Raw genomic sequence first — 22,516 nt, 5'->3', positions numbered from 1 at the left:
GGGGAGGAGGGTGTCTATACTTGAATTCTGTAGCTTCCCCCACCCCCAGTCCTGGGGCTTGAACTCAGGGCCTGGGCGCTGTCCCTGAGCTTCTGTTTGCTTGAGGCTAGCGCTCTACTGCTTGAGCCACAGCGCCACTTCTGGCTTTTTTCTGTGTATGTGGTGCTGAGGAATGGAACCCAGGGCTTCATGCATGCAAGGCAAGCACCCTACCATGAAGCCACCTTCCCAGCTTGAATGATGCACCTTAAACACGAGCGTGGTGTGTCCCCACCCTCGTCCTGGCCTGAGGCTCACGTTAGTATTTCGTGAGTCCCTTCCTTCTTCTCTGTGTCACCTGGTACTCTCATGATCCCCCCCTCCATTGCTCTCCTGCGATTCCTGCACGCAGTGGCTTGCATGCCCCAGGGCCTTTGCGCAGATGAACCCATGCTCACCTGGCCCAGTCTCTCTTCGTTGCATTTGTGGCTGTTGGCGCGTCCCTGGCTTGAATTGTCCTGCGGGTTGGATGATGTCGTCTGTGTGCGGAGCCCGGTGTGTGTGTGCGTGTGTCGTCTTTATAAATGCACGTGGGACTCATGCACACCTGTTCCCTCCAGAGGCAGCCTCCGCTTGCCCACGTGCTGGCCTCAGTTTCCCCGCGGGCTTCTGTGTGTCCCCCCCCCTTCACACCCCAGGCCTCCATTTCCCTAAGGAAGTCGCGCTCCAGACTCTCCAGAGCGCCGCTTGGCCCCGCGGGGCCTCGGCCTGGCGCGCGTGCGCCCTCGGCCCGGGATCTCGCGTCTTCCCCGCGCTCCCCGGCGTTTCCCACGCGCGGGCTGCAGTGCGCGCGGCGGCCGCCGGGGGGCCGCTGTGGCCGGGCCGGGTCCGGCGCGGGCGCGCGGGCTGCAGTGCGCACGGCGGCCGCGGGGGGCCGCTGTGGCCGGGCCGGGTCCGGCGCGGGCGCGCGGGCTGCAGTGCGCGCGGCGGCCGCGGGGGGCCGCTGTGGCCGGGCCGGGTCCGGCGCGGGCGCGCGGGCTGCAGTGCGCACGGCGGCCGCGGGGGGCCGCTGTGGCCGGGCCGGGTCCGGCGCGGGCGCGCGGGCTGCAGTGCGCGCGGCGGCCGCCGGGGGCCGCTGTGGCCGGGCCGGGTCCGGCGCGGGCGGGGCGGGCGGGCGGGGCGGGGCGGGGCGGGCGGGCGGGGCGGCGTCGCCCGCTGGTCCTCCGCGGCCCGCTCCCGCCATGGCCCGCCTGACCGAGAGCGAGGCGCGCCGGCAGCAGCCCCAGCTCGTGCAGCCGCGGCCCTCGCCGGTGGGCGGCAGCGGGCCCGAGCCCCCCGGGGCCCAGCCCGACGGCATGAAGGACCTGGACGCCATCAAGCTGTTCGTGGGCCAGATCCCGCGCAACCTGGACGAGCAGGACCTGAAGCCGCTCTTCGAGCAGTTCGGCCGCATCTACGAGCTGACGGTGCTGAAGGACCCGTACACGGGCATGCACAAAGGTGGGGGTCGGCGCCCCGCCCCGCCCCGCCCCCTCCACCCCCTCCCATCCCATCCCCTTCACCCCCCTCCCTCCCCCTCCCTCCCCTCCACCCCCTCCCTCCCCTCCACCTCCCCTCCACCCCCCTCCACCCCCTCCCTCCCCTCCACCCCCCTCCACCCCCTCCCTCCCCCTCCCTCCCCTCCACCCCCTCCCTCCCCTCCACCCCCTTCCCTCCCCCTCCCCCTCCACCCCCCTCCACCCCCTCCCTCCCCTCCACCCCCCCTTCCCTCCCCTCCACCCCCCTCCCTCCCCTCCACCCCCCCTTCCCTCCCCTCCACCCCCTCCTTCCCCCTCCCTCCCCTCCACCCCCTCCCTCCCCTCCACCCCCCCTCCCTCCCCTCCACCCCCCCTTCCCTCCCCTCCACCCCCCTCCCTCCCCTCCACCCCCCCTTCCCTCCCCTCCACCCCCTCCTTTCCCCTCCCTCCCCTCCACCCCCTCCCTCCCCTCCACCCCCCCTCCCTCCCCTCCACCCCCCCTTCCCTCTCCTCCACCCCCTCCCTCCCCTCCACCCCCCCTTCCCTCCCCTCCACCCCCTCCCCTCCCCTCCACCCCCTCCCCTATCCTCCATCCCCCCTCCACTCCCCCCTCCCATCCCCTCCACCCCCCCTGCCCACTCCTTCCTGCCCGGGTGCCAGGGGCGCCTCCTGACACCCTCCCCCTCCCTGTCCCCCCCATCCCACAGCCCCCCCCTCACCCCCCCCCTCCCCGCCTCCGCTGCTGGCCCCGGGGAAGTTTGAACCTCCGGACTCCATCGCTGGCTGGGGCCAGCGCTGCACAAAGCCAGGCCTGTGCCCCCCCCGTGGGTGGGGGTGAGGGACAGCTTCGTGTGTGTGTGGGGAGACCTGGACACCCCCCCCCCCCGCCAGGGCTGATCGGTAACTACAAAGGAAGCCAGGGTGTGTGTGGGGGGCTCGGGGTGGGCCGGCCTGGGGGTGTGTTGTGTTGTGTTGTCTGTGTGTGTGGGGTGGCAGGCTGTCACCTGGCCTCTCCTTGGGGTGTCTTGTCCATCTGCCCCTTAGGCATGGGGGTCCCCCTCCTCCTCCTCCAAGCCCACCTTTGGCTCAAGTTCGACCTGGCCAAGCTGTGTGGCTCTGTGTGGGGGTCTGAGGCCAAGACAATAACCGGGCGCTGCTGATCCTGGGGTGGACGACGGTGGGGGGGAGGGAGGCGTGGGCAGCTTCTGCCAGCCAGGTGGGGTGGGGAGCCCTGGCTGCTGCTCCCCCCCCACTCCCAGCTTGCCCCTCTCTCCCTCCCTCCCCTGTGCGCTCTCTCTGTCTCTCTCTCTGATGGCCTCCGGGGAGGGGTGACAGGTGACGGTATCTCTGATTGCGGCCCAGGGTCTGAGATCGGGTGGCAAGCTCTCCCTGTCAGACGTGGGGGCTGGGACCCGGAAGACCAAATGCTGACCATACCCGGGTCCCCCCCTCTTCTTCCAGCAAGACCCTGGACGGGGCCTTAGAGACTCACCACCGAGGTCTGTGACCCTCTCGGACCCTGTTTGTTTCCATCTCCCCGCCCCCATCCCGCTTTGATGCCTGCTGAGGGGGAATACAGGTTTGTTGAGTGAATGAATGAATGAATGAGTGAATGAATGAATGAATGGCAGCCCACCAGGAGGGTCGGCTGGCATGGACCTCAGGCCTGTCACTTCCAGCCAGACCCCCCCCCTCCCCAGGCTGGTACCCGGAGGGGGAGGGAAGGAAGACCCACCATCCCATCCCCCATTCATCTTCTAAACCCACAATCACAAACGGGGGTGTCTGAGAAATCTGAGTCCCGTACCCAGCTAAGAAGAAAAAGGGGCTCCTGGTCAGCCCCAAGTTAGGTTTGCCGGGGTGGGGGGCGCAGGTATAGGGCTGGCCAGAGGGCTTTTCTCATTCTCAATCCCCTAGTCTTACCAAAACACCCAATTCTAGAAAGATTCCTGTAAGAATGGGGGGCTTCCACTGTCCCCCCTAAGGGTGGCTCTGTCACTCTTTCCCTCATTTTAAAAATCTCGGGTGTTGAGGGGAGGTGCTAGTCGGGGAGGTGCTCCAGCCTCAGTCTCCCTGTGTCCACAGAAGCGGGCTTGGGTACGGTACGGTACGGAGAATGTGGGGTTCTGGGGATGCCTGGCGCGGGGGGGGGGGGGCGGGGGAGGCTTTTGACATGTGTGATCTCTCCTTGGGAAATGAAAATCGAGAAGCAGGTGTCCCTGAGCGCCGACATCCACCGTCCGTGGTTTGGGGGTTCTTGGTTAGTCTGGGCCCAAGGAATGAGGGGGTTTCCCTCAGGTTCAAAATGGACGCGACCTCCCTCCTTCCCAGGAGGCGGCAGGGGTCCTTGGGTTGGGGGGCACTCAGAAGGCGAGGGGTGTGTGAAGGGCCAGGAGCTCTGGCCAAAGCTGGTGTGAGGCTCAGCTGTGTGACTCGGGGCCAGTGTCTGTCCTTCTCTGGTCTGCGGCCAGCCCTTGGCTTCATGTCTGGCAGTCAACAGGGTGCATGCCAGGGTGTCCCAAAGCTATGGGAAGAAGGGGTGGTAGTGTTGGATTTCCAGGCTGGAAGGATGGAAAGAAACCCTTCCCAAGGGTTTGTGTTCACCAGGGAATGTGGGAATGTGTTCACCAGGCTGCAACGCCCTGGGCTGGGGCTTGCACAGGTTGGGTGCCTGGGAAGGTGTGTGTGTGTGTGTGTGTGTGTGTGTGTGTGTGTGTGAGACCACCTTGGGGTGCAGAGCCTCCCTCCGACGTCACCCGGACAGACATCTGGCAGTCGGATGTGGGGCGTCATCGTTAGCCTGCTTGTACCATCTGATTCTTCACTTGGGGGACATTCAGTCCTGGGGGGGGGGAGGGAGAGGAATCCCCACGGGATGGGTGCATTTCAGGGAAACTGAGGCCCAAATGGGGAGCCCACCAGAGCCAGGCACCCCCCATCTCTTAGGCCAGGGGAACAGGTGTGTGTCCGTGGGCAGAGGTGCCACAGGCTTCCCCCCCTAATCTGAAGGGGGAGCCCCCCAAAGATTGCCCTGGATGGAGACAGCCACCATGGGGGTGGAGGGCCACACCCGGACCCCTCCCCGGGTCCCTGCCTCCCCCAGAGTGGGGGGTGTCTCCCTGGGATCCCCCCCAACTCCAGCCAGGGGCTCAGGCCCTGGGGTTCCTTCCCACAGCCCCCCCTCAGGGTGGAAGGGGTGGGGAGGGTCTCGCGTGGGCTCTGGGGGGGGTCCCCGTTGATGCTAATCGCGGGTGCATTTGCATGCTAATGACAATATTTGTCTTAGAGCGGAGGTTGAGCGGGCCTGGGCGGCGGGGCCTGGCCTGTGGTTGCCATGGGGACGGCAGCCGCGCGCCCGGCGGGAGGCGAGGGATGCGGTGTGACTCCCGCCCTGGGGTGGGGGGCGACGGATGGGGCCTGGTGGGGAGGGGGCTGGAGGGGGGCACAGGAGCACCGAGCTCTCCCTGCTGGCACCCTGGGCAGCCGGGATAGTCCCCCCACTTCCCCCTGGGTGGACAAGGCTCCTCAGCTTGTACGCGGTGACCCGTCGCGGTGGCAGCTCTGTGCCTCAGTTTCCCCAGGTGCCTTTGATGATGAAGCTGGATCCTAGCAATGGGGGAATCTGTGTAAAGCCCTTGGAGGAGGGGGGGTTATGGCCGGTGACCAAGCCAAGCCCTGGGGGCCGAGGGGAGAGGTTAATGGCAGCAAAGCCAACTGTGCAAAGGTCCGGGGGTCACCAAATGGGAAATCTCCACTGTGTGGGGAAGGCAGGGTACAGCTTCACTTCTGGCTTTTTTTTTTTTCCTGCGATTAATTCAAGATAAGAGACTCCTGGGCTTTTTTCCTGCCCAGGCTGGCTTTGAACCACGATCCTCAGATCTCAGTCTCCTGAGTAGCTGGGATGACAGGCGTGAGCCACCGGCGCCTGGCCGTCTGAGGAGGCTTGTGTCAGGGTTAGCGGCGGGGGCTTTCTCAGCCATTGAGGTATCGGCCCTGGGAACACCCAGTCGAGTCCCATTCATTTATTCATTTGTTCACTCATTCATTGATTCATCCCTGCATTCACTCACTCATTCATTCACACGTGAATTCATTCCGTCACTCACTTGCTCGCTCAAGTATTCAACATTTCCCAAAGCCCTTGGAGGAACAAAGGAGATCAGAGGCTGCAGCTGGACCCCACACACCTGGCCCCAGGCAGTGGTCAGGATGGGGTCAGAGTTGAGGGAACAAGAGAAGTCAGAGCAGGCGCTCTGCCTGAGGAACCTCACTGCAGGGAGGAAGAAGGAGCGTTAGAAGCGGGGCTCTGAAGGACGTGTACGAGTTTTCCAGGTGGGGAAAGCATTTCACGGATTCATTGGTAGACACTCGTGCACGTGAAACCCAGCAGGGAGTTCGGCGATGGGAGGTGGGCTGTGGAGTGGAGGTGGCACTGGGCAGGGGTGAGCGCTGGCAGGTGCTGGCCTGAGCTGGTGCTCTTTCCCAGAGGCCGGCAGGGAGTCATGGAAGAGGCTGGAGCCCAGAGACGGCAGCACCCAGCCCTGGGTCGCCCAGGAGGAAGACAGGAGAACGAGCTTGAGCTTTGTAGAAGCAGCTGGCATCCGGGGAAGCTGGCTGTCCCTGGGCTTGGGTGTCACTAAGGCCGGAGGGAGGGGCTGCTGGGTGTAGAGAACCTGGCCCTACCCAGCATGCCCCAGGGGCGGGCCAGTCTCCGTCACAGACCTGGAGGCTCAGCAGAGGCTCAGCATTGGAGGCGGGCATGTGGATGAATCGGGTGAGGTTACCAGAAGGTAGCAGGGATGGGGGGGAAGAGGGGGAGGTGCTGGTGGGCACCCAGGGGATGGAGGGAGAACGGATGGAGGATGGAGGATGGGTAATAGAGGGTGGGTGGATGGACTAATCCGTGGACAGACTGATGGACAGATGGATGGATATGTGCGTGGATGGATGGGCAGATGGATTGATGGATGGGTGGATGGATGGATGGGTGGGTGGGTGTGTAAGTGGATGGATGGATGGGTGGGTGGGTGGGTGGATAGGTAGATGGATGGATGGATGGATGGGTGGGTGAGTGGATGATAGATGGTTGGGTGGATGGATGGATGGGTGGGTGGGTGGGTGAGTAGATGGATGGATGGGTGGATGGATGGGTGGATGGATGGATGGGTGGGTGGGTGGGTGGATAGGTAGATGGATGGATGGATGGATGGATGGATGGGTGGGTGGGTGGATGATGGATGGATGGATGGATGGGTGGATGATGGGTGGATGGATGGATGGATAGATGGATGGGTGGATGATGGGTGGATGGATGGATGGGTGGGTGAGTGGATGGATGGATGCATGGATGGATGGATGGGTGGGTGGGTGGGTGGGTGGATAGGTAGATGGATGGATGGGTGGGTGGGTGGGTGGATGAGGATGGATGGATGGATGGGTGGATGATGGGTGGATGGATGGATGGGTGGGTGAGTGGATGGATGGATGCATGGATGGATGGATGGGTGGGTGGGTGGGTGGGTGGATAGGTAGATGGATGGATGGGTGGGTGGGTGGGTGGATGATGGATGGATGGATGGGTGGATGAGTGAATGGGTGGGTGATGGTTGGATGAATGGATCTGGGGGGGATTGGCGATGGTGGGGGGGTGGGATAGAAGCAAGTGGGCATCACTCCGGGCTCACCCTCTCCAGGTGAGCATGGGTGTCACCTGGTGCATGGGACCTAGACAGCCAGGTGCCCCTGGTGCCTGTGCTGCTCTCTGTCTGCGGGAACTTCCACGCGTGACTGTGTGTTTTGAGCCTCTGTCTGTCACTGTGGTGGGAGATGAGGAGTGTGGGTGGCTGGCAGCACTGGGTGGTTGTAACACTTAGAATCGGTTTATCAATAGATACGTTTTTTTTTGTTTTTTTTTTTGTCGGTCGTGGGGCTTGAACTCTGGGCCTGGGCGCTGTCCCTCAGCTCTTCAGCTCAAGGCGAGCACTCTACCACTTGAGCTACAGCGCCACTTCCGGTTTTCTGGTGGTTATTGGAGATAGGAGTCTCACAGTCTTTCCTGCCTGGGCTGGCTTTGAACCGCGATCCTCAGATCTCAGCCTCCTGAGTAGCTAGGATTACAGGCGTGAGTCACCAGCGCCCGGCAATAGATACGTTTTTATGTGTGCCACTACCTGGGCTTGAACTCAGAACCTTGTGTTCCTGCTTCGCTTTCTTGGCCGGCGCTCTACTCTGCTGTTCTCTGAAGCCTGGCATTTTTTGCTGGTTGACTGGTGATAAGGCTGCACAGACTTTCCCGCCTGGGCTGGCTTTGAACCTCTGTTCTTCGGGTCTAAGCCTCCTCTAGAGTGAGTAGCTAGAATGAGCTTGTATAAGCCAACAGCGCCCAGCCAGATATGTGAATGTAATACCGCTAGGTAGTTGTGAACAAAATAATTCACGATGTGTATTGGGGAAGATGACTGCGTGGTTTGGTGGTCAGAGATGCACTTTGTGATGACTACAGAAGTGACCGATGGGAAGACTGTTGTTCTAAAGCCAACGGAAAAGCATTTGAGCAGAAGGCTATGGCCTGTGCAAAGGCCCTGGGGCAGGATGGAGCCTGGTGTGTGGAGGAGCATGGAGGAGCCCATGTGGCTGGTGTGGAGGAAGCAAGGGGCAGAGAGGGAGGAGAGGAGTAGGGAGGGGACAGGGGCAGCTTGTTCAGGGCCCTGTGGGCTGCAGGGCGGACTTGGCTTTGTCGTGATGGGCACTGGGAGCCACGGAGGGCTGCCCACCAAGGAAATGGTGGCTTCAAAGGTGACCAGGGAGAGTGTGGGCTGTGACTGAGGTCAGAGGCTTCCGGAAAGGGACAGAAGCCCAGATCTGTGCATAAGAATCACCCCAGTCCTCTGGTTTTTCTTTATTTTTCCTCCTTTTGAAATTAAATTAATTTTTTTTCTTTGCGGGATGGGGTTTGAATTGAATCAAGGCCTAGGGCTTGGTAGACTGGCACCGTATTACTTTAGCCCCGCCCCTGAGGCTGGAGCTCCACCTCTGCCACTTAAGCCACGCCTTCAGTGCTGTTTAATTTAGTTTTTTTTTTTTCTCCAGAAAAAGTCCTTCCTCTATACCCAGGGCTGGTCTCAGACTTGGATCTCCCTGATCTCTGCCTCCTTTGTGCTGCGATTATTGGCATGAGCTCCACCTGGCCCCTGGAGATCAGAGCCCCAGGTCCAGTGACCGAGTGACTCATTTTACCCTGCAGATCTAACGTTTGGTGTCTAGATGAGATTGTAGGAGGAGCTCGGTGGTTATTTCAAGAGTACTTTTTTAAGCCAAGTGCTGGTGGCTCACGCCTGAAATCCTAGCTACTCAGGAGGTTAAGATCTGAGGATCTCACAGTCCAGCCTGTGCAGAAAAAGTCTGTGACACTCTTATCCACGATGAGCACCAGAAAACCAGAAGTGGCGCAATGACTCAAGTGGTAGAGCGCTACCCTTGAGCCAAAGAGCTCAGTGGCAGGACCCAGGCCCTGAGTTCAAGCCCCATGGCTGACAAAAAACAAAACAAAACTCCCCACCTTCCTCTTGACTGGCTTCCAACCACTAGCCTCTGAGTCTCAGCCTCCTGAGTAGCTGGGATGATAGGTGTGAGTCCCTGTGTCCAGCCAAAATGTCCCCCGATTGCACGAGGAGGCTGTATTGGGTCTTGTTACGTCACACTGGTTCCCTCTAGAAGGACACCTTTTCTTTTTCTTTTTGTCAGTTGTGGGTCTTGAACTCAGGGCCTGGACTCTCTTCCTGAGCTTCTTTTGCTCAAGGTGAGCGCTCTACCACTTTGAGCCACAGCGCCGCTTCCAGTTTTTGAGTGGTTCATTGGAGATGAGAGTCTCACAGAGATTTTTCTCCCCCCCCCCCCCCAAAAAAAAGGGCTGGCTTCGAACTGCAATCCTCAGATCTCGGCCTCCTGAGTAACTAGGATGACAGGCGTGAGCCACCAGCGCCCGGTTAGGAGTCCTTTTCTAAATTCTCCTCCATTCCAGGGGTCAGGACTTCAACAGAGGCATACAAACCAGCTTGCAACAAGAGCCACACTCTAAGGGTGGATATATTTGGGACAGGGGAAGCAGGGCCACACTTTCTTTCCCCTGAATGAGACCAGGAAAGCTGAGAGTAAGAGGAGCTCTCTGGAGGTGAAGGCCCAGGAGTGAGGTTCAGCACCACGGACAGCGGTCCCCGGCTGCTGCACACTTGGATGCCGTTTTTCTTCCTGGGGCCCTAGGACTGAAGGCTCCTAAGGCCATTTGGGGAAGGGGAGGGTAATCACTTCTACTCTCCTGTGCTCACCACCCCCTCTCCCCAAATCCCACCGATAGGACTCCCCAGGAAAAACAGCCAAGGGAGAAAGATGGTGATCTAGCTTAACCTCTGCCCGCAGCCTGATTTCTTGCCAGTTGTGGCTGATTTCTTTCAGGCCTTAAGCGAATTGTCTTCATATATTTCTCCCCCCCCCCCACGTCTGCCCCCAAGGACTGGGGAGGGGGACAAAAATGTAGAAAGGTGATTAAAGGCTCTCTTTAAATTTTTATTCCCTCCCCCCATGCTTGGCATGAACCCAGGCCTGCCCTTCACCCTCAGGCCTCACTCCCAACTCCCAAGGGTCTGTCCTGCCTGCCACACCCACCTCAGGGTGACGTCCAATCACAGCCTTGCTCTGGACCGCCCCAGGGATGGACCCACCCCTTGCCTCTCCCGACTGGCTTTTCCCATCTCAGCATCTTCTCCAGGGGCGGAGGGCAGCGGGGAAGGGGGCTGAGGCCTGCCAAACCCATGCATCCCTGCCACCTCCTTCTGGGGTTCTGGTGCCCCTCCTGAGCCCAGTCCCCATCTCAGCCCCCTCATTGCCCTACTGAGGTAATGAAAACCAAACCAGCCTCCTCTTTGCCACTTCCCGGGCTCCCCTTTGGGGGTGGGTATGAGCCGGGGAAGGGCTGCACCCCTGCTGCTGTTCCCACCCCCCCACAGGGTGTGTTCATCCCGGGGCTTGCACAAGGGCCTGGCGCTGGCCCTGAGCTTCATTTTTTGCTCAAGGCTAGAGCCCCCACGTGAGCCACAACTCCACTTCCAGCTTCTGTGTGTGTGTGTGTGTGTGTGTGTGTGTGAGAGAGTGTGTGTGTCAATGGAGATTAAGAGTCTCACAGACTTTCCTGCCTGGGCTGCCTTTGAACCTTGATCCTCAGCTCTCGGCCTCCTGAGTAGCTGGGATGACAGGTGTGAGCCACCTGTACATTCAGTCCGACAGCATCAAATACGTGCGCAGCGGTGGGCAGCCAGCCTCATCCCTGGAAGCCCGGTCCCCATGAGAGTCTAACTCCCGCTTCCTTCCTGCTCCAGGGCATCACACGGTCACTTCCTGTCTCTGGATCCCCCCCCCCCCGCCCTGTTCTAGACCTTTCCTGTAGTCTTTCGTGTCTGCTGCTCTCCCTGCTGAGCCAAGGTGGCTTGGGTGGGTGGGTGGGCTCCCTTCATGCTGTAGGTAGCATGAGTCACAGCCCTGTGCTTGTTCCTGGCTGAGTAATATTTCAGTACCATGGTGTGCATCTGCTCATCCACCCGTGGGTCCTGGGATTGCGCCCACCTTTGGGCTACTGTGCACACAGGGTGCCCTCCCCCCGCCCCCAGCCCCCTCTTACACACACTGTTTCTTTCCCTCCTCAGGCTGTGCCTTCCTTACCTATTGTGCCAGGGATTCTGCCATCAAAGCTCAGACTGCCCTGCACGAACAGAAGACCTTGCCCGGGGTGAGTCCTATGTGGTGTCTGGGGGCTAAAGGATGGAACAAGTTTGCTTGCAGCCTTGGGGCTCAGCACTTCTGGTGAGGTCCGTGTGCGTCTGACTGAGAAGGAGGTAAAGGAATCAGGATCAGGACGGGTGTTCCTTGTCTGCTGCACACCCTGCTCTCACCTTCGCACAAGGGTGCTCGTGCCTGGTTGTGCGGGTTGTCTATTGCACAAGCGGACCTGGTCAGTGCGTGTCCTAAAGGGCGAGGAAGCATGAACAGGAACAGGGCACAGCTGTGCAAAGGCCCTGGGGCAGGATGGAGCCTGGTACGTTATAGAGGAGTGATGAGGAGGTCTGTGTGGCTGCAGCAGAGGGTGGTAAGGGGGAAAGAGGGGAGGGAGGGAACAGAGCAGGGTGCGCAAGACCCAGGATCTCCCACAAACTACCAGAAAACCAGAAGGGGCACTGTGGCTCAACATGGTAGAGCACGCACTAGCCTTGAGCAGAGGAGCTCAAGGACAACGCCCAGACCCTGAGTTCAAGGCCCATGACTGACAAAAAGAAGGGAAAAGAGGGTCACGTGGAGCAACAGTGCCCTGGGGCTGCTGGGCTGTGTTCGGCCTCCACGCGGTCTCTCTGACTACACCTGTTAGACCTGTCTAGCCTTGTTTTCTTTTTCTCTCTCTCTTCCCTTTTGTACCATCCTGGAATTGAATTCAAGGCCTCATGCTCACCCACTGTACTCTTGTTTGCTCCATTGGCGCTGTACCGCCTGAACCATGCCTCCAAGGCCAACGTTTTGCTGGAGGTGAAATCTTGCAGACTTTTCTGCTCAGATCCTCCAGATCTCAGCTTGCTGAGTGAGCGAGGATTATCGGGGTGGACCACGGGTGTCCAACCTCTGCCGTCCCTCTCTGGGTGGTCCCAGATGGGTGGCATCGTGCCAGCTGACCCTCCCCGCCCCCGCCGGGGAATGTTTTTTGACAGAAGTTGAAGGAAGTGTGGTTCCCCGGGCACCCTGCCCAGTGAGCTCTGGGGGGTCCCTCACGACCATCATCCAATGGTCCTAGAAGAGGTGAGCAGGTCAGGGGAGGGGCTTTGGAGGTGTTTTTGAAGCATGGGCTGGCTGCTCAGGAAAGCTGACCTTTCAGAAGGAATCTGTGCATGTTTCCGTGACTGCAGTGATCTCCCCCAGGCTGGGAATGGGCCACAGCAGAGGGGGTTGTGATCACGCACTGTCCCTAGGTTTAAGGCCATGGTGCGGGTGTTGGCCTGGCTCAGATGAGTTCCTCGTTGGGGGGGGGGCATCCCAATGGTTAAGAGCGTGGGAGAGGAGCTGCGTCCTGCCCTTTCTCTAAGGACTCGGCCTTCTGCTTCCCCCCAAAATATGTTAATGACTCCAAGGACACAAACACCTCCCCGTGGACCCCTGCCCCACCTCCTCCCAACAGCACCACACTGAGGACTAAGCTTCCAACACATGAACCTTGTGGGTCTCACCACACCATCCATCTACCCATCCATCCACCCACCCATCCATCCACCCATCCATCCATCCATCCATCCACCTGTCCATTCATCCATCTATCCATCCATCCCTCCATCTACCCATCCATCTATCCACTCACCCATCCATCCATCCACTCATCTATTCACCATCCATCTATCCATCCATCTATCCATCCATCCGTCAATCCATCCACCGTCCACCCACCCATTCATTCATCCATCCATACATCCATCTGTCCATCCATCTGCCATCTTCATCCATCTACCCATCTATCCATCTATTCATCCATCCACTGTCCATCCACCCATTCATCCATCTACCTCTCCATCCATCCATCAACTGTCTGTCCATCCATATTCCCATACATCCATCTATCCATCCATCTATCCACCCATCCATCATCTATTCACCCAGCCACCCATCCATCCACCATTCTTCCATCCATCTATCCATGCGTCCATTCATCATCTACTCACCCATCATCCACCCATCTACCCATCCATGCATCTACTTATCCCCATCCCCCATCCATCCACCTACCCACCCAATCACCCACCCATTCATCCACTCATCTATCTACCCATTCACCCATCATCCATCTGTCCATCCACCTATCCATCCATCCGTCAATCCATCCACCGTCCACCAATCCATTCACCCATCCATCCATCCATCCATCCACCCATCCACCCACCTATCCATTCTGGAGCTCACTGCGAAGCTCTTGGAGTGGATGGAAGCCATGGATGCTACTCAGTTCCCTGCAGGGAACAACTCACCTGCCCCCCTCCCCCACCAGAGGGTCCTTGCTTATGAGAAAAAGGAGAGGAGAATATTCTAGAATATTCTTGAACTGAGCCGCCTACTGCTCCCACGCTCCTGTGCGTCACATCCCCTTTTGCCTGAGCCCCACCCAGCCCTGAGCCAGGACTGTCACTGCAGTCACACCCTGCACACTTGTTCCTAGCCTGTCTATGCATATTAATAACTGAACTGAAATGTAATTCAAGATTCCATTTCTGTGTAACATGTACCACGCATGCTGCAGGTGCTGAATTGCCACCACATTAAACAGCATCCTTCTAGCATGTTCTAAGAGTTTTGGTAAACTTCTATTAAGTGGCTGGAAGGTGAATCCTTTTATCAGACCTTACGGGTCTGCAGCGGCTCAGAGTGTGAAAGGAGCTGCAGAGAATATGTAGATGAGTGGACACAGCTATGTGTCAATAAAACTTTATTTACAAAACACACACACAGGGGCAGGGAAGGTGGCTCAGTGGTAGAGCGCTTGCCTTGCATGCCTGAGGCCCTGGGTTCAATTCCTCAGCACCACATAAGCAAAAAGAAAAAAACCAGAAGTGGCGCTGTGCTCAAGTGGTAGAGCACTAGCTTTGAGCTGAAGAGCTGAGGGACAGCGCCCAGGCCCAGAGTTCAGGCTTCACGACCAGACCCCCCAAAACACACACACACACACACACACACACACACACACACACGAGAGGAGGGCCAGAATGGAGCTGTGGGATCTTTGCCAAGGTCTGTGCCAGGCCAGCAGCCGATCGAACGAGGATGGAAATGTCCTCTGTGCATGCCAGCAGTCACAGGCCCTTGGTGCCTGATGAGCTTGGAACTGGGGTGGGTGGCACTTGGGAACGGAGGTACCTGGTGGTACCTGGATTTGAACTTGGGGCCTGACACTTGCCCAGCCGATGCTCTAACCACTTGAGCCACGGCTCTGGTCTGATATCATTTTTGCTGGCTAATCAGGAGTGGAATCTCACAGACGTTGTTTTTGGGGGGCAGAGGTTGGATTGGCCCCAAACTGTGATCCTCCAGATTTCAGCCTCCTTGAACTGCCAGCGTGACAGGTGTGAACCACAGGCACCCAGTGAAACGAACTTATTCCATGTTATCCAGTTTGAAGCAATTTAAACTTAAACTGGCCCATGTGGATGGGCTGTAGTACTGGATGGCATAAATCTAGAATGTTCTAGAATATGGAAGTCAGCTACTGTGTTGGATAGCACAGATCTCAGCTGTTTCTAGAGTGGATGTTGGACATTACAGAGCTAGAATGCTCTAGAAAGGAAAGCCGGTACGGTGGGGGACAGTGCCAGTCTAAAATGTTCTAGACTGGAGGCGAGGACCATTTTGATCCATAGAGATCTGAAATATTCCAGACTGGGTCAAGCCAGCCACCATATAGAACAACATGAAAGAAGATTCTGGAGTCTAGGGACAGGAGACAAGCCTAATGGAGCGGGTATCTAGGCTGTGGGTCATTGGTTACTGTCTACGGCAGATCGAATCCGGCTACCTGTGATGCCGGGAATGATGGGAGGAGACCCACCAGGGAGCGTGGGTCCCCTTTGGTCACCATGCCCCGTGACATAGCAGCTGTCCAAAGTCTGGGTCGGCAAGTGCTAAACTCACCGAAAATCACACTATTCCTCAGGCCACGCACCGTGTCCACTCTTTGCCCAAGAGGCTAGGACGCCAGGAGACATTTTTTTTTTCCTTTGTCTGTTGTGGGGCTCGAATTCAGGGCCTGGGCGCCGTTCCTCAGCTCTTCAGCTCAAGGTAGGTGCTCGACCCACCTGAGCCACAGCGCCACTTTGGGTTTTCTGGTGGTTCCTTGGAGATCAGAGTCTCATGAGAATTTTCCTGCCCGGGCTGGCTTTGAACCTAGGATCTCAGCCTCCTCAGTAGCTCGGGTTACAGGCGTGAGCCACCGGCGCTGGGCAGCCAGGAAACTTAGTGTCAGGTCATTGTGGGGGTCGTGGTGGGCTTGAAGGTGGAGCGGGTAGCATTCAGAGCTGGAGAGGAGCTCGGTCAGTCTGGGTGCCAGATGCGCTGGGTTTGAGTTTAGCTGGGGGAGGAGGAAGTTGGCGGGGGAGCATGGGCAGCCTAAGATGGGGCGGCCCTATTTCCCCACCCTCCCTGTCATCCCCTGGAGTTCTCTCAAGGCATGGTGTTGTAAATCCAGGATTCAGAGGCTGTCTCGGGGCTTGCCCAGCGGAGATTCTTCCTGCAGTCCCTGATCCCTGCAAGTGCCTCAGTTTCCCCATCTGTCACACACGGATTACACATGAAGAAGACACACCCCACAGGCTGGGAGCAGAGCTGGCCTGGATCCCAGCCTCCTGAGGGGCGTCTCCCCAGACCGCAGAACTTCAGACCACGGGGTTGGTGGAATGGGGAGGGGTCCTCAGTGGACCCCAGCGCGGACGGCGGAGCAGGGGTGGCCTTTCTGCTGACCTTCCCGCGTCCCTTCTTAATAACTCTCCCAACAGTGAAAGAAAATGGGAGCCAATGCTCCCATCTCATAATGCTGTTTGGAGATTCACCGGGTCCATGGTGAAAAGTTGCTTCCACCTCCCCACCACACTCCTACTCCTACTTCAAAGCCCTCTGAAGAGCCAGGATAAAGCGTGCTGCTTCTCTGTCCTGGACTCCCGTCCCTGATCCTTCTCTGTACCCCAACTTGTGACATCACAGGAGAAGTGCTTGTCTGGCGCTGTCCCCCCCTTCTTCACCAGATTAGCAGACTTCTTCTGGGAGGGGGGCGGAGGGGGGGGAGAGGAGGTGCGGAAATTACTACGCAGCCTGGGATGCACCAGAAATGTTAAATAAATGCGAAGAGGAAGGAAGGGGTGCAGCAGCCCCGGGCAGCCCCGGGAGGAGGGCGGGGGATGGGCCAGAGGCCTGGCAGGGGCAGATGGAGAGGAGCCGGAAGGAGGTGGGCAGAATCAGATGGGCCGGCAGGGGTGGGGGGTGGCTGGGACGGGGTGTGGGAGACCAGCACCCGCCTGGGCTCCTCCTCCTGGCTGTGGCGTGTGTGTGTGTGTGTGTGTGTGTGTGTGTGCGTGCGCGCGCGCGCGCCCCGGTGGGCGTTGGCACGTGGGTGCCAGCCTGGTGCACGGCTCTGGCCTTTGGGTAAGGCGGGCGCTGGGGGGGGGGAACGGCGGGGTCTGTGGCTGGGAAAAGAGGGTGCTACCCCCCCAGGTTTCTCTGGATCCCATCACCACCCTCCCTCCTGCTGCCACCAGAGTGGCACAGGAGGAGAAAGGGGCTCCCGGCAGGATGTGTGAGGTCCTGGGGTTGCGGGGGGCCTGCGATGGAAAGAGGGGTGCAGGGGGGCGGGGAGCAGGTGCCTCAGCCTTTAGAATAGAGCGAGGGGGGGAGTGGATGGCTGGGTGATGGGGGACGAATTCTCTCCCTGGGGCCGCCCCTCCCTCCTTCCCTCCTTCCTTCCCTCCCTCCTCCCCTCCCTCCCTCCCTCCCCTCCCTCCTCCAGCTCATCCATCTCGAAAAGATTATATTTAAATATCTCTTTTGTGTGAGGCAGGAGCTGGGCTCGGCCCCTAAGAGGCGGTTTCCATGGCAACAACAATTGCCAGCTTCCGTGTGGTGAATCAGCGTTGCCTTGGCAACCCCATCCTCCTCGGCCCAAGGTGCTGGGAAGGGAGGGAGGGGGGAGGGGGAGGGGGCGAGGAGGTGAGGGGCCGGCGGAGGCGGGTGGGGAGGGGGTGGGAGGGGGGGTGGGGAGCTAGAGCAGCCCAGCACCCCCTCCCTCCCTCCTCCCCACCCCCACTTCCGCTGGGCGCCCCACTCCAGAAGCTGGGCTCAAGCCGTGGTTCTGATGGTTTCCACCCCCCCCACTCCTACCTGCCACCGACAGGGGGTGGGGACCCAGGGGGACCGGGTGGGGGAAGGGATGGGTGGGTGGCTGGGTGGGTGGGGGCTTTGGGGGGGGTCGGGGTCCCCCCTGAGGGCTGGCCAGCCAGGAAAGTGGTCTCTCTGGTTCCGAGTTCAAGGGGAGGCAACTCAGACATGCTGGTAGAGGGAAGGAGGTGAAGGGGGGAGGGTCTGGAGAGAGAAGGGACCCTGGGTTGGGGGCGCCAGGAGGCTCAGGAAGAGGAGGGGTGCAGGGGAGGAGGGGAGCCTGGGCTGGGGGCCGGGGCCTTGAGAGAGGGGTGTGGATCAAAGTGGAGGCGTGGGAGGAGGAGGGGGCTCTGGATGAAGAGGGAGAGGGCTCGCTGTGGGAGTGGGTGGAAAGTTCCAGACTTCGGCCTAGCGTGCCTCCCCTGGCCCCTGACCGGACCTCCGTGTCTGAAGCTGATGGGGAGGGGGGCAAGTAGGCTCTTGATGGGAAATGCTTGTTGGGTGCCTTCTCTGAGCGGGAGGGGAAGTTCCTTTGGGAGCCCCGGGACAAGTGGATTCGGCACTTGTCTCCCCATGCGCTGATCCGGGAGGACTAGAACTCGGGTCCCGGGCACCTCTTTTATAGGCCGTTTTCTTTTGGCCTAGTCAGTTCCATTTCCTCTCCTTCCTCCACATGCCCTGCCCCAGTTTGGGAGGGTGAGGGACAAAGCAAGACCCACCTATGTCCAACCTTGTGGCAGGGGCCACAGGACTGTTGGAGAGGGAGGGTTCTCTGCCCTGAGGGTTTTTGAGCTGGGTTTTGAAGGATGAATAGGAGTTCACTGGAGGCTCTAAACTAGAAGCAAACACATCCCTCACATCTGTCCTCTGGTCTCCACCTTGGCTCAGCCCCAGGGGGCCGCCCAGGTTAGAGGTGTGGGGTAAGCTCCATCATGGCCAGTGTGTGGGGTGAAGGGCAGAGCCATGTGCCCAGAGAGGGGCAGCTGCGGGCGCTGTTTTGTGTGTCAGTCAGCGCCTGCCAGATCAAACCGTCCAGGGAACCCTGTTTGTCTGAGCCAGTACCATTTGGGACTTAGTCATTTTTTTCAAAGGGATCATTGTTGGGTTTTGAGGGCTAGCTAGGAGTTTCTCCCTGCAGGTGGGAACTAAGTATCCTTTTGTTTGTGCTGGTGTTTCTGAGGCCGGAGCGGGGGCGCAGTGGAGGTGCAGAGCTCAGGCAGAGCCCCCCAGACCCCTGCCCGGCCGCCCAGCCTGACCTCGCCCTCCCTCTCCCTCCACAGATGGCGCGGCCAATCCAGGTGAAGCCTGCGGACAGCGAGAGCAGAGGAGGTAGTTGCCATCTCTCCGTGGCCTCCAGGCCGGGGTGGGGCGGGGCGGGGGGCTGCTGGGAAGTGGGGGAGCGGTCACGTGGCCACCTCCCCTCCCCCTCAGAGGAATGGTGGCCAGGCCTGTGGGTGGCAAACGCCCCGCTTCTTTTTGGAGGTTCCCGCCCTGAGGTGGTCTCCTCTGGGGGTGCATGTGTGCATGCGTGTGCATGTGCATGTATGCGTGTGCGCGTGCGCGTGTGTGCATGTGCGTGTATGCGTGTGTGCGCGCACGTGTGTGCATGTGTGCATGTGCATGTATGCGTGTGCGCACGTGTGCATGTGTGCATGCGTGTGCATGTGCATGTATGCGTGTGTGTACGCATGTGTGCATGCGTGTGCATGTGTGCATGTGCATGTATGCGTGTGCGCGCGTGTGTGCATGCGTGTGTGCATGCGTGTGCATGTGCATGTATGCATGTGCGCGCGCGTGTGTGCATGTGCATATATGCGTGTGTGCGCGTGTGTGCGCATGTGTGCATGCATGTGCATGTATGCGTGTGTGCATGTGTGTGTGCGTACGTGTGCATGTGTGCATGTGCATATATGCGTGTGTGCGTGTGTGCATGTGTGCATGCGTGTGCAGACCCTGAGCTAGGATGGGTGTTTTTCCCCCCTGCGTGCTCTGCGCACGAGCACCTGTGCGCCCGCAGCTGTGTGTGCCCTGCCCGGCACGTGGGTGCGGGTGTTCACGCACGTGTGTGTGTGTGCGCGTGCGCGCGTGCTTGGCTGTCGGAGGCTGGACCTGGGGGCGATGTGCAAGCTGGGGAGGGGCTGGGGGGCGCTGGATGACGTATCGGGGTGCGTGTCTGTGCTCTCCTGCCTTCAGATTTGCTTTTAGAAGGGATAGAGCAGCCCGGGACAGGGTGTGAAGGGAAGGTGGTGTGTGACACGGTCGTCAGGACCCCGGAGTATGTGTAGGAGCCCGGTGGTAAAGCCCATCTTTTTGGGGGGGTTGGGAGCGAGTTTCTCTCCGGCTGCTTACTGCGCGACCCGGAGCAGAGGGAGGTGTGTGTCCCGCTTCCTCCCCCTCCCGCTGGTCCTCTCGCTGGTCCTCGGTCGGCCTCCGATTGTCGCTCCCGGCCCCGGGGCTCCGCTTTTCCCTCCACCCGCCGCTCCCCGCGCTGGCGCGGCCTCTGCTCCCGCCCGCTCCCGCCCCCGTGAGTGACAGCTGCCGAGGCCGGTTTCCACGGCAACGCGGCTCGCGGGTCCGGGGATGGCGCCGCCTCCGCGGTGATCGCCGGGCGCCGTGCAGCCGCCGAGGGCCGCGCCGCGCGGCCTCTCCCGCCGAGCCCCCGCCCGCCGGGGCCCCCGCCCCGCCCATGCCCCGCCGCAGAGCAGGAAAGATCCTGGAGGCCCGGGACGCGGCTGAGGGGGTGTCTCCGCCCACAGGGGACCGGAAGCTGTTCGTGGGGATGCTGAATAAACAGCAGTCGGAGGAGGACGTGCTGCGGCTGTTCCAGCCCTTCGGGGTCATCGACGAGTGCACCGTGCTCCGGGGGCCCGACGGCAGCAGCAAAGGTGACCGCGGGGGCGCGGGCGGGGCGGCCTGCGGCGGGGCCGGGGGAGGGGCCGGGGAGGGGCCTGCGGTGGGGCCGGGGAGGGGCCTGCGGCGGGGCCGGGGAGGGGCCGGGGAGGGGCCGGGGAGGGGCCTGCGGCGGGGCCGGGGAGGGGCCGGGGAGGGGCCTGCGGCGGGGCCGGGGAGGGGCCGGGGAGGGGCCTGCGGCGGGGCCGGGGAGGGGCCGGGGAGGGGCCTGCGGCGGGGCCGGGGAGGGGCCGGGGAGGGGCCTGCGGCGGGGCCGGGGAGGGGCCGGGGAGGGGCCGGGGAGGGGCCTGCGGCGGGGCCGGGGAGGGGCCGGGGAGGGGCCGGGGAGGGGCCTGCGGCGGGGCCGGGGAGGGGCCGGGGAGGGGCCTGCGGCGGGGCCGGGGAGGGGCCGGGGAGGGGCCTGCGGTGGGGCCGGGGAGGGGCCTGCGGCGGGGCCGGGGAGGGGCCGGGGAGGGGCCTGCGGCGGGGCCGGGGGAGGGGCCTGCGGCGGGGCCGGGGAGGGGCCGGGGGAGGGGCCTGCGGCGGGGCCGGGGGAGGGGCCTGCGGCGGGGCCGGGGGAGGGGCCGGGGAGGGGCCGGGGGAGGGGCCTGCGGCGGGGCCGGGGGAGGGGCTTGCGGCGGGGCCGGGGGAGGGGCCTGCGGCGGGGCCGGGGGAGGGGCCTGCGGCGGGGCCGGGGCCGGGGCCTGCGGTGGGCGGGGCAGGGGCGGGGCCTGCGGTGGGGGCGGGGCCTGCGGTGGGCGGGGTGGCGGGGCCGGGGGCGGTTCCTGCGGCGGGCGGGGCGGGGCGGGGACTGGGGAAGGGGCCTGCGGCGGGCAGGGCGGAGGGGCCGGGGGAGGGGCCTGTGGCAGGAGGGGCGGGGCGGCGGGGACAGGGGAAGGGGCCTGCGGCGGGAAGGGCGGGGCGCGGCCTGTTTGGAGGCGGGGCCTGCTAGTGGGCGGGGCCAGGCGATGGGAGGATTCCAGGGGTTGTGGGTGGGGCCGGTGTAGAAGTAGACTACATCAGGGGCTGACGGGAGGGCGGGGCCTATCGGAGGGGCGGGGCCTAGCTATGGGAATACAGGGGTTGTGGGAGGGGTGAGTTTGGAGGCTGGGTGGGGCTTGTCTACAGGCAGGGCAGAATTCTGAGGCTGCTCCAGGTGCGGTAGAAGGAAGGAGACTAGTGAGTGGGCGGGGCCAAAATGGTCCTGTTCCAGGGGTTGTGGGCGGGGCGGGGCTGAAGAGTGGGCGGGGCCTTTAAGGGAGCGGGGTAGAGCTGATGGGAGGATCCAGGGGCTGTGGGAGGCTTGTGATTGGAGAGTGGGTGTTTCAGAGCTTTTGGTGGGGGCGGGTCTGGAGAGGGGGCGGGGCCTATCGGTGGGGTGGGGCCGAATTATGGGACTGCCTCGGGCTGTGGGAGTGCCAGGGCTGGAGACTTGAAGGAGCAGAATTACTGGATTGCGCCAAGGGGTGCGGGATGGGACGTGGACTGGAAGCGGGGAGTGAGGTTAGAGGATAAGTGGGGATCTTGCTCTGGGAGGGGCTGGCAGGATGGCTAGGGGCTGGAGGGGGCAGGAATGAGTCCCCAACCTGACAGGGAGGGACGCGTGGAGGGCGGGGCTGGAGAGGAGGGGCTACAGGGAGGGTGGGGCATCTGGGGAGAGGGAGGGGCCAACCCCGGGGCGGAGCTAATAGGATGGTCTGTGGGCGGGGCCAATTCCGTGGGAAGGCGGCGTCGGTGGGCGGAGCCTTTCTCTGGTCCGGGCAGTGCTGAGACCTGATTCTGCATCTGTCAGGGGCTCCCAGAACTTTCTATCCCGAGCTCCCTGAGCGTCCCACAAGTGCTCGGTGTGGAGTCTCCGTGGGTCTGGATGGCTGGCTCCTGTCTCTGCCCGTTCCTGTCTGTTGGTCTCTATTTGCCAAACTTTTATTTGAAATTGAATTGAATTGCCACAGTATTTAGCCTTCCAAAGTGTTCAGTGAAGCGCGTTCTGGTCTGACAACCCACCCAAAGGTGCAAACCATTTCTCCACAGTCTAATTCTAGATTTCTCTCCACTAAGTGGAGCGATCCGTCTGTCTGTCTGGTCTCTATCGGCCTGGGCCTCTGTCCGTGTAGCCTGCGCTGCTGAATCTGCCCTGTGTCCAGGGGTCTCCTCTTGTCTGCCTGTCTGGCACTGGCATGCCGTCTGCTTTGTTCTGG

The 22,516-nt window shown here is 61.2% G+C and overlaps 1 protein-coding gene across 10 annotated transcripts in view; it reads left to right on the top strand.

Moving 5' to 3' along the window:
* Positions 1–1,220: 1,220 nt before the first annotated feature.
* The window catches only part of LOC138807563 (CUGBP Elav-like family member 5), a 35,856-nt gene continuing 14,560 nt past the window's right edge, over positions 1,221–22,516 (top strand). For 3 of the 10 annotated variants that reach the window (XM_069993324.1, XM_069993323.1, XM_069993328.1), the window contains exons 1-4: positions 1,247–1,479; positions 11,192–11,274; positions 18,710–18,758; positions 20,186–20,314. In XM_069993324.1, coding sequence (XP_069849425.1) covers positions 1,335–1,479; positions 11,192–11,274; positions 18,710–18,758; positions 20,186–20,314 — 406 coding nt within the window. In that variant the 5' untranslated portion in view covers positions 1,247–1,334. The other 7 variants (XM_069993322.1, XM_069993325.1, XM_069993330.1 and 4 more) reach the window with 6 other exon arrangements.

The sequence above is a fragment of the Dipodomys merriami genome, unplaced genomic scaffold, assembly GCF_024711535.1.
Source record: "Dipodomys merriami isolate MVZ:Mamm:240054 unplaced genomic scaffold, mDipMer1.0.p SCAF_421, whole genome shotgun sequence".
Classification (NCBI taxonomy): domain Eukaryota; kingdom Metazoa; phylum Chordata; class Mammalia; order Rodentia; family Heteromyidae; genus Dipodomys; species Dipodomys merriami.
This window is presented reverse-complemented; position numbering and strand designations above follow the sequence as displayed.